At 50.4% G+C, this 16022-nt stretch overlaps 2 protein-coding genes across 2 annotated transcripts; both read right to left on the bottom strand.

The window, feature by feature from the left end:
* Nucleotides 1-260: 260 nt before the first annotated feature.
* Nucleotides 261-4110, bottom strand: LOC136433987 (protein FAM181B-like). The gene is made up of 2 exons (XM_066426630.1): nucleotides 3620-4110; nucleotides 261-3058 (listed from the first exon to the last, which is right to left on the bottom strand). The coding sequence occupies exons 1-2, from the start codon at nucleotides 3843-3845 to the stop codon at nucleotides 1824-1826; spliced, it is 1461 nt and encodes a 486-aa protein (XP_066282727.1). The 5' UTR covers nucleotides 3846-4110; the 3' UTR covers nucleotides 261-1823.
* Nucleotides 4111-11689: 7579 nt separating this feature from the next.
* LOC136433989 (uncharacterized) lies at nucleotides 11690-16020 on the bottom strand. Its single transcript, XM_066426634.1, has 2 exons — nucleotides 15563-16020; nucleotides 11690-15248 (listed from the first exon to the last, which is right to left on the bottom strand). The coding sequence occupies exon 2, from the start codon at nucleotides 15171-15173 to the stop codon at nucleotides 14250-14252; it is 924 nt and encodes a 307-aa protein (XP_066282731.1). The 5' UTR covers nucleotides 15174-15248; nucleotides 15563-16020; the 3' UTR covers nucleotides 11690-14249.
* Between the last annotated feature and the right edge of the window lie 2 nt (nucleotides 16021-16022).

Consider the following 16022-nt stretch of genomic DNA (forward strand, 5'->3'; position numbering starts at 1 on the left):
CTGGCTAGCAAAGTCCAAATCCCTATATCCTATACTATTTGTACCACCGAAGGCGCCTTGTTTGGAGACTATCTAAAGCAACACTGGGAGGCTTTCGGGGCTCTTTTCCGCTTTGTCGGCTTCAGCCCGGCACCACCATATTTAGGCGCGACCCGAAGCTGCTGTGTGGGTGTTGATCCCTCAGCCCAGCCGGTCACTGATAAACCCCGGGTTCATTATAATGATAGAGTCGGGCGGGAAGTTAATAATCACCTCCGGGGTGTTATCGAGGGTTTCCGTGTTTTATTGCGGTTATTAACAACTCTTCACAGTGGGCTGAGACACGGTTATAATGACAGGGCGGTGCCGTAGGGAGGCGTGAGAGAGGTAAACACGGGAGGGTGTAAATAAACAACGGTGCTGAGACCGGGATCGGAGATGGGGTTATCTCCGAGCGGATGTGTGGATTCGGCCCGGCTTAGGACGCCTTTCTGCTGTTTTGTGGTGTTTCACAAGTGATGCGTATTATTTTATTTTATTCCCGAAAACGTCGTCCAAAGAAACTAGCAGGCGTCACAACTCGAAAAGACGCAACTTTCGGGACAAAAAGGCGTGCAAATTTAAGACAACACGTTGGCAGCCACACGTTTGCTTTGAGATAAAAGTATTAAGAGAAGAAGAAATTACACAGATTTGCAGAGTCTTCCAAGAGTGACCAATGTATTCTGCCCGGATGTGCGCTGAGCATTTCACATCCACATACCAGTCGCTTTTACATGAACGGTTTGTCAAAAATAACAGATACAGTCTTCTACACACAAAGAGGGTAGGATCACATAAATCCGCAGAATCAGGTTGTAACAAGCGAGTCTATCAACATGTTACTGTAAACTGTCGTCTGCACCAGGCAGAGTCTGAGTCTTGTCATGTCTAAAAGCGGATAAGTCATAATCTAGAACTTAGAAGACAAGAAAAATACCAAAAGACTGAGTGTCTTACAATATCAACGGACATATTTACCAGCAACACAAGAATAGGCATTAAGTTAACAAGGTAGAAACAAACAAAGAACAAGCTCTGTAAACAATTGGGAAAGAGAAGAAAACACTAAACAGTAAACGCGTCTACAAAAATCAGTTCGATTTTGTGAAATTGTTCGACGCTTACCAGCGTACAGCACTGATATGGCGACCGACCAATGGACTGCCGTCCCACTAAGGGTGACTTAAATAGATCGATAGTTCAAGATGGTCACGCGTTCTACCCGTCACATTAGCACACTAGTCCGAGTCAGTCTGTGTGACAAGTCCGTCGGGCGGTGTGTTTGTTGCCTGTTGTGTTCTGTTCTGCCCCCGGGTTATTGTAGAGGAAGAACTCCTGCGAATCTTTCCTGTCTGTCTGCGGTGAGGAGAGAGAGAGGGAGAAATACGAGTAGCCGGTTGAAACCGGATCCTCCGGGTCAGCGGCGGGTTTCCGGGGCCGTGCGGCCCGTGTTTGAGCGCGCGGATTAATCAGTCAATATTGGCCAATATACAAGCGGGTGAAAAACTTGGCGCAAATAAACCGGTTTGCTCTGCCCACAGGTCGTCGTGCCGCACGGAAGCTCAAATTAATCGGGATGCAGTGGGATATGTTCTCTGGACAAACACGCACATTCTTCTCCCTACATCTTTATGGCTCCCCTTTTTAAATCCTGACACAGTTTGACACACACACGGGACGACGGCCGAGTCACGGCGACAGTGAATCTTCCTTCCATCCAGAATAATAATCCTTTGGACGACTTGAAGACCACGCACTAGACTGTAGAAGGACTGAGAAATAAAGTCTATGTTTTCCTGCTTCTACATGTGAAGCGGATGAAATCTCGTGGGGAAGGTTGAGACGGTTTTTGTGGGGATCGGTCTCCATATTTTGGGTTTTGTTGTAGTTGGTGAGGATGAGGATGAGGAGGGAGGGTTTGTCCGGTCCCAGGGCGGGGAGTAGGGCGCGTGTGCCGCCGCCAGCGGGCTGTGAGGTACCGAGACGTACCCGGGGTGGTGTCCGTGGTGTCCGTACGGGAACCGACTGTACGCCGCTGACACGGAAGTGTTCTGCGCCAGGCAGCACGAGCACGCGTCCTTCGGCCGGCCGGGGCCGCACAAGCCGGGCGCCTGCGCCAGGGCGGCGGCGTGTCCGAGCGGCGCGGCCGGCGGCTGCGTGGGGTCGAACCCGCAGGGAGGAGGGGGCACGTACCCGAGGTACGGGCGGTACCCGTGGTAGGGGAGGTACCCGAGCGGTCCCGGCGGCACCGCCGTGGGAAATCTGTCCAGGACGTGGTTGGTAATAATCCTGGGGGGTGCCGCGGTGGATTCCCCGGAGGGTTTGGTGTCCTGTTTGCCCGGGCTACACGCCTGCTCCTCCGCGGACGGACTCCCACTCGAACCGCCTGACGACGACAGGCCCTTCTGTACGCCGGGCTCCTGCCAGAAGGACGCCGGCAGGGCGCGCTTCCTCAGCGGCACGCTGTCGCCTCCAGCCGCCGCCGGGTCCGGCTGCAGGCCCGCGTCCGGGTCCTTCTCCGCCGCCGGCTGGTCCCTGTCAGGCATGCTCAGGTCGATGGGGGTGCAGGTCTCCGCTAGAATCGGTCCCGACTCGGAGCCGCTACTACACGACTCGCTCCCGCTGCCGCTGCTGCTCTCCGAATTGACACTTGACGTGCTCTCCGGCCGCCTTTTAAGGAAAGGAGGAGCCTGTGCCGAAGTCGTATCCTTGACTGGCTGCCTCTGCGCGACGACGTGGCGCGGCAGCACCCTGCGCTGCGAGAACCGCTTCAGCTGCTTCTGGAGGTACTTCCTGTGGTCCACGGACCGCTTGCACGGCGCGGACTTGTCCAGGGCCGCCTTGATGTCGCTGGACGCGAGGTTGACGAAGTTGAGGAGAGTTTTCACGTCCGCGTCCGCCGGTGCGCCGCCGCTGCCCTGGGCCATCTTACATTTCCGGCCCTGCTGCTGAGTCCGCTCCGACCGTCCGCAAATGGCATTTTCTTCACCTTGAGTCATTTTTGGCCCGGAGGGTCCTCGGAGGTGGAGTCTGCTGCCTAAAAAGGGATAATTTCACAGGGAATAACCGTTAATTTGATGTTGTCACATGTGTTAACGCGGCGTAATCCGGTAGGACAGATACACGGCTAAAAATACGCATTTCCGCGCGGTCGTCTTAAATATCCCCGCAATGCTCCGAGGGTAATGGGCAGTAACACTGACGGACGGAGGAGTGGACAAACATTGTTGACAAAATCTCTAATTCCACCCACTTGTTATGAACACGATACTGTTAAGAGAGCCGTCGGACTTGTTCTGCCAAACAGACATCACAACATTACATCTCATGACTAAGTAGTCTCTACCAAACTACATGTAACTACGCTGGCTGTAGGGAGAACGATTTTGCCAGGGGAGTTTGGCCACCATAGGTTTTCATTGGTGTCAAAGGGGGAAATATTATTAAAGCTTCTCACGGACGGGCTCTCCTGGTCAATTATTGCTCTTTTTGCCGAATTCTACGATCCACACCCCCGTAGGAAGGCCTGGTGGAGGCTATGATTAAGCAGCAAGACTCTGAGAAAGAGTGAGTGAGGGAGAGAAGTGGAGACCCTTACCGTAGCTGGTGCGTGCGTGCGTGTACGTGTGTACACACGGTCTCTGCGACTCTAGTAGTCCTCCTGCTCCTACCGACGCGTCCGTGCCGGCTGACTGACACCGCAGCAAGTGAGCCACGGCTCCGGGTCGGCCCGGTGTGTGCTGTGCGGTCGGGGAGCGGCGAGCACGGGAAAATTTGCATTGCCACACACACGCGCGCCTTTTGTGCGGCGCCCCCGTCTCCATGACAACGGCAGCCCCGACCCCAAGCCTCCGAACCGCACCGCCGGGCTGTATGGTTGCATTAGGTGTTTATCTAAGGTCTGCGCCTGAGTCGCCCCGTCTCCATGGAAACAATTGTCGCCGGGAGAGGTGTAATTAATTGCCTAATCGATAACAAAGAGTCTCATCCCGATGCACGGACGAGATGATACCCACACTTTATTGTACAGGTCCTCGAGAAAATGTTAAGACGTCTTGGAGTTTTCCTTGAAGCGCATGGATGGGTCGGAGCGGCGTTTCCCCGACCACGGTGTCCGCCCTGCCCCGAAGGCACAATCGGGAATCCCTGTAGGCGATAAGATACCATCGCGACGTGGGTTTCGCCGGGATACGGGGGATAGAGGGTAGCCTTCGCCAGGCCTTTCTAAGGGGTTATGAATACAATGTAGTAGGATTCGGGAAAAGTACTTTAAGAAGGGTGAATGGTTGGCCAGGCAAGGAGAGTGAGGGTACCATTTCCAATCGGTAGAAAATGATACCTTACGGTGAGGAAAATTCCCCTAGTAAGTTGTTTTCCCTGTTTGAGTAGATTTTACTATTTTTCAGTCAGCGAAGCTTGCCTGGTGAAGACTGCCTCACGTACTCTCCAAGCAGAGGAGGGGTTTCGGCTGGTTTTTGACGTGTTTCTATGCGTTTTGGTCGGGCTTTCTACTTTGTGATGTAATTTTTGTAAAGCCAACCCATACAAAAATTACATGACAAAGTAGAAGGCCCGACCAAAACGCCTAGAAACACGTCAAAAACCAGCCGAAACCCCTCCTCTGCTTGGAGAGTAGCCTCACGCCCAACGTTGCGTGCAAAGCCGCCGGTCGGGAAGATAAGGCGAGTCTTTGAGCACAACCCGCATGAGCTGCCCGGCCCAGATGTAACCAAGGAGCTGCGTGCCTTCAGTCGCCCGGGACTTAAGGAGGATTTACCTGGGCTTAAGAACAAAATGGGGGGAAATTGCTCGGCCATACTAGACTGCAGACGATCGGAGAGACAGAGAAAACTAATCTCCAAGCAGATATAACGGTGGAAAAGACAATATCCAACTGGCAAAAGGAGTTTTTACACCCACCCAAGGGTGCCAGTTGCCAGTTGGATATGGATCTGCTTGGAGATGAAGAGAAAAGCTTCTAGTTCCTCCAGTTGCCATGGTAACGGGTTGTGGCCGTTACGAGTGTTCCCACGCCGGGAGGGGGAGGGGGGTACACGGGACATGTGAAGGCGGATTTCAACACTTGGGTCGGGTAGCCATGGCAACCCGGCCATCACCCGAAGGCAGGCCCTCCTGAAAGGAGCTAATGGAGAGAGGTGGAGGTTTCTTTGAGTTCAAAGGGAGTTTAGTGGAATTTTGAACGGGTTTCATCGAGTTGCGGGTGGAAACGCGTTTTTTCCGGCCGGCAACGGTCTCCAGCGAGCGGCTTACGCGGCCGGCCTGTCTGTGCGCTTGACAAGGCCCTGCTGCCGCCGGGGCAACCAAAAGCTACCAAAGACCAAAACGACAGTGCTACACAGCTTCCCCAACTCAATTCTTACCGGTCCGAGGCATGATTCCAAACGCTCCGAGGCATGATTCCAACCGGTCCGAGGCATTTCCAACCGGTCCGAGATACATTTCCTTACGTCGAGGAACGCAGGGCAGCGCGTAGGGCAGAAAATTCTGTCGAGGAACGCAGGGCAGCGCGTAGGGCAGGAAATTCTCACGGGCGCGGAGTGGTTGGAATTCTACCGCAGCACGTAAGGAATTGTATCGTAGAGCGGTTAGAATTCTACCGCGGCACGTAAGGAAATGTATCTCGGACCGGTTGGACATGCCTCGGACCGGTTGGAATCATGCCTCGGAGCGGTAAGAATTGAGTTGGGGAAGCTGTGTAGCATTGTCGTTTTGGTCTTTGGTAAAAAGCACACCGAGGGAGAAAAGGGGGGCATTTGTTAGAGAGAGAGAAAAAAGCCTGGGGGTCACCAGCTTCTTTCATCGCTTAGCGAGACGGAGTGCCCTCCCGGCCGACACCAAACACACGCGACGCCCGGGGGCGGCGGCGGCCGCTTTGAAGGGCGCATCTTCCGTGGCCGGTCTCCCAGCCCACCGACACGGCCCATCGAGCATCTTCCCTCAGAACAAACCTCTGTCAGTCCGCCAGAAGGGTGCATCTTCCCTGCCCGGTCTCCCAGCCCACCGACACGGCCCACCGGGCATCTTCCCTCAGAACAAACTACTGTCAGTCCCGTCAGAAGGGCGAACTTTGCCGTGGTGCTCATGACCGGAGTTTTTAAAACCCTTCGACCGCGAACGGACACGTGTCTCTGGCCAGGTAGACAAATCTCCAAGCAGATGTACGGATCCGACTAAGTCTCCGTGTTTTACGCGTGTTTTAAGTAACATTCATCATATCTTCCTAGTAGCGCACCTGGAGTAGGTAAATTGTTTATTTTGAAAAAGGTGCACTACTGGAAAGACGTGCTAAATGTTGAAGAAATACTCGTCAAACACTGAAACTAAGCCGGATTCTTACATCTGCTTGAAGATTTAGGACAGGCCCGATCGTCGCTGGTTATCTTCATAGCCTGTCCAGGATTCGCGACCGGTGTTTGGACATTTCTACTTTATGGGTCATTACGTAATGTCTTATGATTTACGTCGTGTTCTCATTGGTGGGTTCCATATCCATAATTGTTTCCTTCGCATGTTTCTTCCAAGCCTTATTCCGAAGGCGTCCCTTTGTTTTTTACAAACCTCGTGGTACCTTACACAATATATAAAGTTACTCAAGCAACTGGATAAGTTTTGTAAACGGTCAAACGTTCCAGTGAGGTGGTCACGGACTCTGTCGCCGACGAAAGATCAGGATGCTGTCTGAAACGTTTGACTGTTTACAAAACTTATATCCAGTTGCTTGAGTGTATTGTGTATCCTATTATCTTGATGTTTAACCTTCATCGACGTGTCGTAATACCTTGTCCCTTTGTGACGAAGGCTGCCAAAAACAAACGAAAACTTGTAAAACCCATTACTGAAGAGATACTTTTTTCATAACGAGTCGGGGATTTACTACGGTAAGTCCTGTCCCATCCATGGATACGTAGCCTGGGTGCCAGACCACCGCGCTCCTGGCGCTAATCCTTCGGCCGGGGAAGCAACTCGCGCCGCCGCCACAGATAGCACACGGCCCACTAATTACCTCTCGCGCGCGCGATAGAAATCAGGGTTCGGCTGCCTTAGCGCTCCCGGGTGCCAACTCTATCCCTACTACTAGATCTTCCCCGCCCAAAAGGTGTTATCATCGCATCGCGCGAAAGGTCTGGTATCCAGGCTAATGGATACGCTGTTTGACCGGAAAACCTACAGTACCGATAAACCACAGCTGATGAAGTCTGGCTTTTGTTCGTAGTTTCTAAGCAGATATCGGGGCGGGGGGGGGGGGGGCATCGTACCGTTTTCTTAGTCGACACCAGAAAACATTGGCCGAAATAATTTAAAGGGACTATTTTGTAAGATGAGTTGTCCGGCTACAATTGTACAAGAGCCCAGCAAGATATTCCCCATTTTTAGTTCTTGTTCTTTTGTCCGCAGAAGGTAGCCCGAGTGCCATCCTTATAAGTTCCAGACTTTCCGTTATCTAACCTGGTTACTGAAGGGAATTAGCGAGCCCGGAACTAACTTAGGATGACACTCAGGCTAGCAGAAAGTCTGCCGGAGACTTAAGTTTTCTGACCTCCGGATCATTCTGACAGCCACCCAACCCGTTTCACAGTATCCGCGTAGTGGTTGTCAGAAAAGTCAGAAAATGTTGCGATCTTTCACCCCGACATCTGCTTGTAGACGATTCTGTTGCCGTCCGGACAATGGTGGTTCGGACGGCCACACAAAACGATGAGGAGTGAAAGAGCAGGTTAGAGAAAAAATTGGCCAAATAGACAGATAACATGTCAGAAAAGTTAGCCGACCGAGAAGTACAGTTTGTGACCTAATTTCTAAGGTTCTTTTTTCCAGTGACCTACGGAGCCTAGTCTATACCAGACTAACTACGCCGGCTATAGGGAGAATATTTGCCAGAGAAGATTGGCCACCAAAGGGTTTCATTTGGAAGCGTCGGAAGGCCTGGTGGAGGCTATATGGAGCCTGGTAGAGGTTACAAAAAGCCCGTTAGTCAGAAAACGTCGCGATCTTTCACCCCAACATCTGCTTGTAGACTATTTTGTTGCCGTCCGGACAATGGCGGGTCGGGCGGCCAGACAAAACGGTGGGAAGTGAAAGAGCAGGTTAGAGAAGAAATTGGCCAAATAGACAGATAACATGCCAGAAGCCGGCCGGAGAGTATAGTTTGTGACCTAATTTCTAGTTGTTTTTTCCAGAGCCTAGTCAGTCTACCAGACCACTAACTACGTCAGCTATAGGAAGAATATTTGCCAGGGAAGTTTGGCCACCAGAGGGTTACATTTAGAAGCGTCGGAAGGCCTGGTGGAGGCTATGGAGCCCATGGTAGAGGCTACAGAAAGCCCGGTAGTGAAAAAACGTCGCGATCTTTCACCCCGACATCTGCTTGTAGACTATTCTGTTGCCGTCCGGACAATGGCGGGTCGGGCGGCCAGACAAAACGGTGGGAAGTGAAAGAGCAGGTCCGCGGCGTTGCGAGGAGCGAAGCGGAGCTCCGGCACAAGCACGGGCCGCCTCCATGGAGAACGCCGCGGCCGGAAAGAATGTACCCCCTACAAAGGGCCGCAAACCCTTTAGAAACGGATAAACCGGCGAATATTTGAGGGGCACGCTGGCAACACTCGGACAAATAGGGCCACACGAAAGGACAACCTTTCAAACCGCCAGGAGAAGATAAACAAGTTCCGATCTGGGACGGCGAGGCGTTCGGCTGGTCTCAGCACACTTCTTTATTTGGTGGATGAGAAAACGGAAGTGAATTTGGCAAAATCAACCTCCTTGGCAAAATAGGATAAATGGAATTACTGATACATTTGTTGCAAATTCTTGCCCGAAGGCTAATTCCATGCAACAGGGAAAAGGACGAACAAACGATGAAGAAGAATATAACATGCGACCGGTCTGAATACTGACTATAAGATTTGTTGGGTCTGACGTCTTTTTCTGATAAAGTGGAAGACGAAAGATCCTAGTTTTTCTGTAATGTAATGTTCTGTGATTTCAAGAGGAGGGTAGGGATGAAATCTAATAATTTACTAGAAGAGTCACGAGGCTAGCGGTCACGGGTTCGATTCCTGGCTAGACGTTGTATCCTTAGGAAATGAACTTTAGACTACTAGTACTTTCCTCACTCCACCAAGGTGCAGAAATGGGTACATGACTTCGGTTGGGTTCCACGCAAGAGGTGGAAGAAGAGGGCTCCGCCTTCCAATAACGTGTCCTACACAAAGTGGATAACCCACTGCCCCTATGACCTCAAAAAGGCTACGGGACTACCTTTACCTTAGAAGAGTCCGATGGTCAAAATGAGATTCTCTGGTTAACCATTCAGCTTATTTTGCCGTTGCTATTTTCTAAGGACCAGTGTGGGACTGAGTGACCGTACAGTGACGGAAAATTAGATGTGTGTGACCCTTGATTTCATGTTCGGAATAAGTATGATTTCAAAGATAGCAAAACACACAAAACGTAAACAAAATTCTTTATCTATCAAATTCCTTGTGTGGTCTGTCAAATCGCTGGTCTTGGTCGCTCAGCTTTTGCAGCTACCATCCACCAGGCCTTTCTACGGGGGTATGGGTCGTAGAATTTGGCAAAAAAAGTTAGGACAGTCAGTCCTGCAAATGAAACCCCATGGGGGCCAAACTTCCCTGGCAAATATTGTCCCTTAAGTCAGCGTGGTTAGTCTGGTAGAGACTAGGTCGCAGCGCGGTCGCAACCTCTTGTGGAGCCAGAGCCGAACCTCTGCTTCCTAATTAATCCCGTTTTTGCCGAATTCTACGATCTGTACAAGGAGGTTTTATATAGAACCTCCTTGATCTGTACTGCCTTAGGAAGGCCTGGAGGAGGCTACATCCATCCACATGATCCATCGTCTGCCCTTCTAAAGCGCACTGCCATGCCGGACCGCCGTGAGCGGTAACGGTGATTCTTCAGGGACCGCGTCAGTAGCTCAGCACCGCCCGTTTGTTCGGGGGTTCTGGTCGGTGGGTGGCCCCTAATCGCCAAGAAGATGATAGGAGGGAGGGTTGTAACACTTTCCGAATGCTTTTTTTGGGGGGTGAAAAACGAGCTTCTTTATAAATTACGTAAGAAAACGTAAATCAGGAAAATTGGTAAATGGCCCCTAATCGCCGAGAAGACTTTTCGAATGCCCTTTTTTTTGTTGACAACGAGCTTCTTTATAAATCACGTAAAATCAGGAAAATTGGTAAATGCTCTAAATGACCCCCTAGGGAATTCATTCAGTTGCATGAGTTATTTAGTTCTACGTGGATGTCTATTAGATTAGGTTCAACTGACATCGATTTTTTAAAATTGCTTTGATTGTTTTCAGTGTTTTCAATTGTTTTGCGTTCTTTTGACTGGACGTCTCACCATGCATAAACAAGTTACGGAGTGTAGCGTGCCAGCAAAACGTCCTCTCAATATCTTCATTTGTTCAAGATTAGGAAACAAAGACACGTTTAAGTGTGCCTGCATTGACAACAACATCCGCTGGGAGGCGTTCCTGAGCGACCTGCAAGCTGTGTCAACCAATGAAAACGTTTCAGATAGCATCCGTTGCATTTCGTCAGTGAGGAGCTAATAAAAGTATATATAGATATATGTTCTCATCGACTACGATGGACGAACATCATCATGTATATACTATACATGCATATACATTTAGTGGTTGCTATCTTCTAGCCTAGTATCAAAACATAACGTTTCATGTACAGTAGAATCCATTTAATTGCACAACGGATTAACGCACACTCCATTAAACTTCAACGAATCCCAAACCGGTTCCCATTCACTCCATTGTTAGTGACCCCGCATATCTGCATGTGGCATTGTCACCAAAGCTTAGGGTTTCTGAGTATCTTTCGTCTTCTTTCGCATGAGAACGAAAGAACACTTTGTAACTGTAACAGGTTGGGTTCCAGGCTAGCTACCGGCAACGTCTGACCGTTTACAGAATCTATCAAACTGCTGCCTTTGAGTAACTTGGTATGGTTTATCTTAACACCTGGATGTGTAGCCTGGGTACCATCCCCCGTAGCAACCGCCGCTTCAATCTTTTCGCAAGCTAACTACCGTGGTTAAGCCCCCGTCACAGATACGAAATTCAGCTCGACCGACGTGTTGGCGAGCTTCAAATTAGCCTGGATGCCAGACCCCCAAACTAAAATATATATCGTATATATATAAACATATACACAATAGATATTTTAGTTTGGGGGTCTGGCATCCAGGCTAGCTTCAAATGTACATTTTCTGCCGAAGTACGGCCGACGTCCTGTCGATTACGCGGCCTTCGGGCGATTTTTAAAAATCAAAGTTGATCCAAATATTGGCCTTTTACCAGGTTAGTCGATACTGACTTCGTCAATGTCCAAGAGACGGTACCATCCCATGGGGGATTTTTATTTTTCAGTGTTCGACGGACGTCACCTGAGATTTTCATTGGAGAAGACGGTCGACGCTCGGGCGATTTTGAAATTCGGCGAGCTTCGGGTGATCTACAAATTCGGCCGACGCTCGCATGAATTGTGACGCCGGCTTTAGCAAGCGAAAATATTGAGGCAGCGTTACTACGGAGGATGGTACCCAGGCTACTTGATGTCTAACCCTTTTTTGTCAGACGTTTTCGAGGAGAACCAAATCACAAGAGGACACGGACGGATAAAGAGAACGCACACTGTATTAATGTACAAACATTGACGAGCCAAAGACCTGACAATATTAATAATGGGCGTACACAGTCACGTTTCCTGGCAACGGACCCTACCAATACTACAGTAGGGGTGACCCACAAGACCAGTACAAAACATTATAGTACTCCGGTGCCCAGACGTCTACCTCCAAGCAGATGTTAGTATTATGGAAAATCGTCCGGGATGGGTGCTTGGCAGAAAACTAGACTGGGCAGCCAGAAAAATGTTTCAATTTTCCACCCAACATCTGCTTGGAGATTACTCTGGTGTTATAGATTAGATCAAGGTTAGATCTCCTGAGCAGGTTGTGATTTAAATCTCTAGTCTCCCCAAGACACCTCGGTGGCAGAAGAAATTGGTAGAAGATAAGCGAATAATACCGGCAGGTTATCATCTACTTCATTGGTCAATTTCTACCGTTCTCTCTGACATCAAAAGAGTCCGTTGGAAACTATGCTTACACAGTTACACAGCGTCAGAGGTAGGGTAAGCTGGCACCTCGGTATGTGTCTGCGAACAAGTACAGAAGCTGTTCAATGTGATACAGAGACATCTACTCCGATGATAAGTGATGAAGAATTCTCTTAGCAACATCTTAGGATAATTACACGACAACCTTAAAAGTGATGAGGTGTTAAGGGGGCGCATGCGCGTTCCAAAACAAAAATGTCGGAAACAGGAAAGGTGATTTCTTCTTTGACTCGTTCGAAAAATAAAATTTGACATTTTCTTCCATATCCGTAGCAAGAGGCGCTATACGAGTGTTGGGAATTGTGCATGTACCATCATATAAGATAGATACTCCCTCCACTAAAAACGCTTTGCAGTAGCGTTCGCGTAGCGCTTTTTGTAACGGAACGGATCTAAGGAGGGAAAACTTCAACTTCTCCCCCTTTTTCTTACACACAGTTCTCTCCTCTATTGCGAGCTCTCAACACAGTTTTGGTGTTTCAATCTTCCATTCAATCATCTGCTTGGAGTAAAAGTTCCAGAGTTTCAGTTTAGAACTAAGAACTTGACGATGCACGCGGGAAGTTTTCGGTTGTTTTAGGTGGAACGCACAGGGGTGCCCTACACACCTACATGTACAAAATGACGTAAATTCTGCACTCCTCAGTAAGTTGCGTTAAGTTACTACTAGTTCACTGGAATGTACAATCTGACAAAACTATCCATACAAAATTTGTGCCGACAAACAAAAAACATTTCAAGTAACAATCATACCACTAAAAGCAGTGTGATGACACACGTTAAAATGCATTCACCGTAGCATTAGTCAAGTCTACATCCTACAAATATCATTAATACAGTAATATCAATATACTTGTATATATATATAATATGTATATCATATTCTAAGAATAGGTCATTTGTGCGTACAGGCGGCGTCCTGACAGGTGATGTTGGCGCGAAGCCCTCACCGTCTCTCCCCTACCCCTTCTACAGACCTGGCTGACTCCAGAAAAGACTCCACCTGTCATTTCTGATGCTAAAACTGTCCGGCCTTAATGAGGTAAGTGTCTAGCCTCTACCAAGGAGGTTTAATCAAGGCTCCACAGGTCGCCTCGAAAGAGTAGAAATTGGCAAAGAATAAGCTAGTTCACGGTTGCTACTACGCATGTGCAGTGTCAAAGGTGAAGACCCCCGAGACGTAAACAAAACCAGTTGGGGTGTTGTTATGCAAATCAGGCGAGACAATGTCGAGACGAGCACTGTTTACAGCTAATACAAGCCGGGGGCCTTCACCTTTGACACCACACATGCGTAGTAGCAACCGTGAACTAGCTTATAGACACAGGTCGCAAACTGTACTCCCCGGTCGGCTTACTCCTCTGGCATGGTATCTGTCTATTCTAGCCAATTTCTACTCTTTCCAGCGACCCGTGGAGCCTGGTAGAGGCTAGTAGATGGCCGCCTTCGCGAAGTTTTAGGGCATCTTTCCTACATCATTTTCACTGTCGTTCAGGACATAGAATTCTGGATAGACAAGTCGGTATTCTGTTGACAAGAGTATATCTAGTATATACTGTATCAAAATGGTACAAAAGTTCCATTTAGATAGTACATTGTTAAAGTTGTTCGAAAGCTGTTAGAATTGTACATCGTTGGTTGTGCAGTGTCCTACAATCAAACCCCCCTAATAAGAACTCACAACTTTGTCCTTTCGAACTGTTTCTTCCTCCCCTTACTTACAGGTCACAGTGACCTTCCTTTGTACAAGTCCCAGTCTGTCCAACACGGGTATTAACTAGCCTCCACCAGGCCTTCCCTAGGGGATTATCGTTAGTAGAATTCGGCAAAATAGGGTGAATAATTAGCCAGGAGGGTGATCCCGCGGTAAGGGTCACATAACTGAGCTGGCAAATGTTACCTAAGGGTGACCTGGTAAATCATTCTTCCTGTTTGTCTGAATCTTACTTTTTTTTTCAGTCGGGAAAGTTCAACCCCGGTGGAGACTCGACGTTAACGCCTTCACGCTGTTTCATTCCAGGTTTATTTCTCGTCCTCCTTTCCTGGGAACGAGGCTGCTCACTTCTCGCCCTTCCCCGGGGACGAGGCGTACAGCAGCGCTCTGAGCCGCTCCGTCTCCTGTTTCAGGTCTCCCACCTGCGAGCGCAGCTTGATGTTCTCCTCCTCCAGCAGGACGGCTCGGACCGCGATCTCTCCCTCCTTGGCCTTCCGCATCTCCCGCGACCGCTTGGCGGCCTCGTTGTTCTTCCGCCGGCGCTCCCAGTAGCTGTTGTCCTTCTCGCCGTCGGGGACGTTGCGCGCTTTCTTCCGCGGCTGGGCCGGCTTGGCGAGCTCGATGCCGCTGTGCACCCTCTTGCGGAGCTCCTCCAGCATGGTCACCGAGGAGGCCGGGGAGCTGGGCGGGGCGGTGTGGGGGTGGCCGCCGTTCAGGCCAGGCTGGAGGAACGCCACGGGCTGCCCGCGCAGATCCACCGGCATCTGTACCTGGACGTACCCGATGCCAGGGTACACCAGGTGTACGGGGGTGGTGGGGATGCCTGCCCGTAGGGCGTCCGGGTGGGGGTGGCCGCGGTAACCCTCTAGGTAGCTCTGGTGGCGACGTTCCTCCGCTTGGTCGTCGGAAGACTCCTCCCTCTCTCTCGGGGAATCCTGCTGGTCGTCGACCGAGGAGGAATCGAAGCTGCTTCCGCCGAGGCTGTCTTCGTCGGCCTGGGTCGTGGCGTCGGACCGACCCCCGCCACCACGGCCCGGGCGGCTGGCGCTCAGGTCTACCGCGCCATCTTCCGACAGCCGCCGGGACTGTAGTCTAGCCTCCTCCCTCGCCGAGACGTGCTTCTCCGCCTCCTGCCCTGCTTCGGGGGAATCCGACGACCGGCCGCCGGGAAGCGACGCGTGTCCCGTGTAGGTCGTGCTGGCCTGGAACCCGTAGAGTTGCTTCTGTTCCCTGCCGTCGCTGGCTTCCGCCTCCGCCGTGTCGGACATTTTTTTTTCTGTGTGACGAGCCGCTGTGTTGCCGAGCTGTTTGTTGTACGCAAATCAATTCACCAACCCGGGCGTCTGAAAAGTAGGTCAGACTGGGTTTTAGCAGGGCGACAATCATGGCGGACTATTAAACGAGACGAAAAATGTGGCAGTGGTGCAACCATATTCCTTACCCTAATCTTGGCTTCAAAATCCTGTACAAAAGATGGGGACAACGGGTCCCTAAGGAATTAAGAGCGGGTTGAATAACCTCTGTTGACCAATATGGCGACGTTAGGTAACCATTACTTAACAACCGGTCAAAACGCTCCCAGAATCAGCTAGCTACTGGAAACAACAACAAAATTGCACGAAACAACAAAAGTAGGCCGTGTTATCCACAACGTTACCTCGATCTAGGTGCCAGAAATCTTCAGAAGGGCTGTGGGTGTCCAAGAACCGTCTGACCGGTGGAAAGCACGCTAAAATCGCGTGATTTGAAGTGACCTATTTAGCCTGGTACAGTGGTCAGTCCTCACGTTGCAGCAGCATGCAGTCTCTCCGCGGCGTCTTACGTAAGCAACAGCTCATTACGTATGCACGACGGACGTAATCTGCCCTGTGATTGGCGCCCGCGAGTCACGTGGGACGCGAAACTGGGTCACCCGACGTTTAGGCTCCCGTAAAACGCAACACGATGACGCCGCCATATCGGCGTAATCGCAGAAACGGTCGTCAGAAACCGCCCGTACCGCACAATTCCCGCATTTATTCTGTGAAAAGCGAAGTTTGGAGCTTCAGAATTGCAGCCGAGGCAACTGGGTTATGTTCAACTGCTCCAGTTGCTGTGCGTTGCGCAATTCGCGTCAC

Source organism: Branchiostoma lanceolatum, chromosome 4 (genome assembly GCF_035083965.1).
Source record: "Branchiostoma lanceolatum isolate klBraLanc5 chromosome 4, klBraLanc5.hap2, whole genome shotgun sequence".
In the NCBI taxonomy this organism is placed as follows: domain Eukaryota; kingdom Metazoa; phylum Chordata; class Leptocardii; order Amphioxiformes; family Branchiostomatidae; genus Branchiostoma; species Branchiostoma lanceolatum.

Coding starts and splice junctions, on each gene's coding strand:
- LOC136433987 (XM_066426630.1), bottom strand. CDS start 3,845: ATGGAGACGGGGGCGCCGCACAAAAGGCGCGCGTGTGTGTGGCAATGC. Junction 3,059..3,619: donor GCACGCACGCACCAGCTACG/GTAAGGGTCTCC, acceptor ATCCCTTTTTAG/GCAGCAGACTCCACCTCCGA.
- LOC136433989 (XM_066426634.1), bottom strand. CDS start 15,173: ATGTCCGACACGGCGGAGGCGGAAGCCAGCGACGGCAGGGAACAGAAG.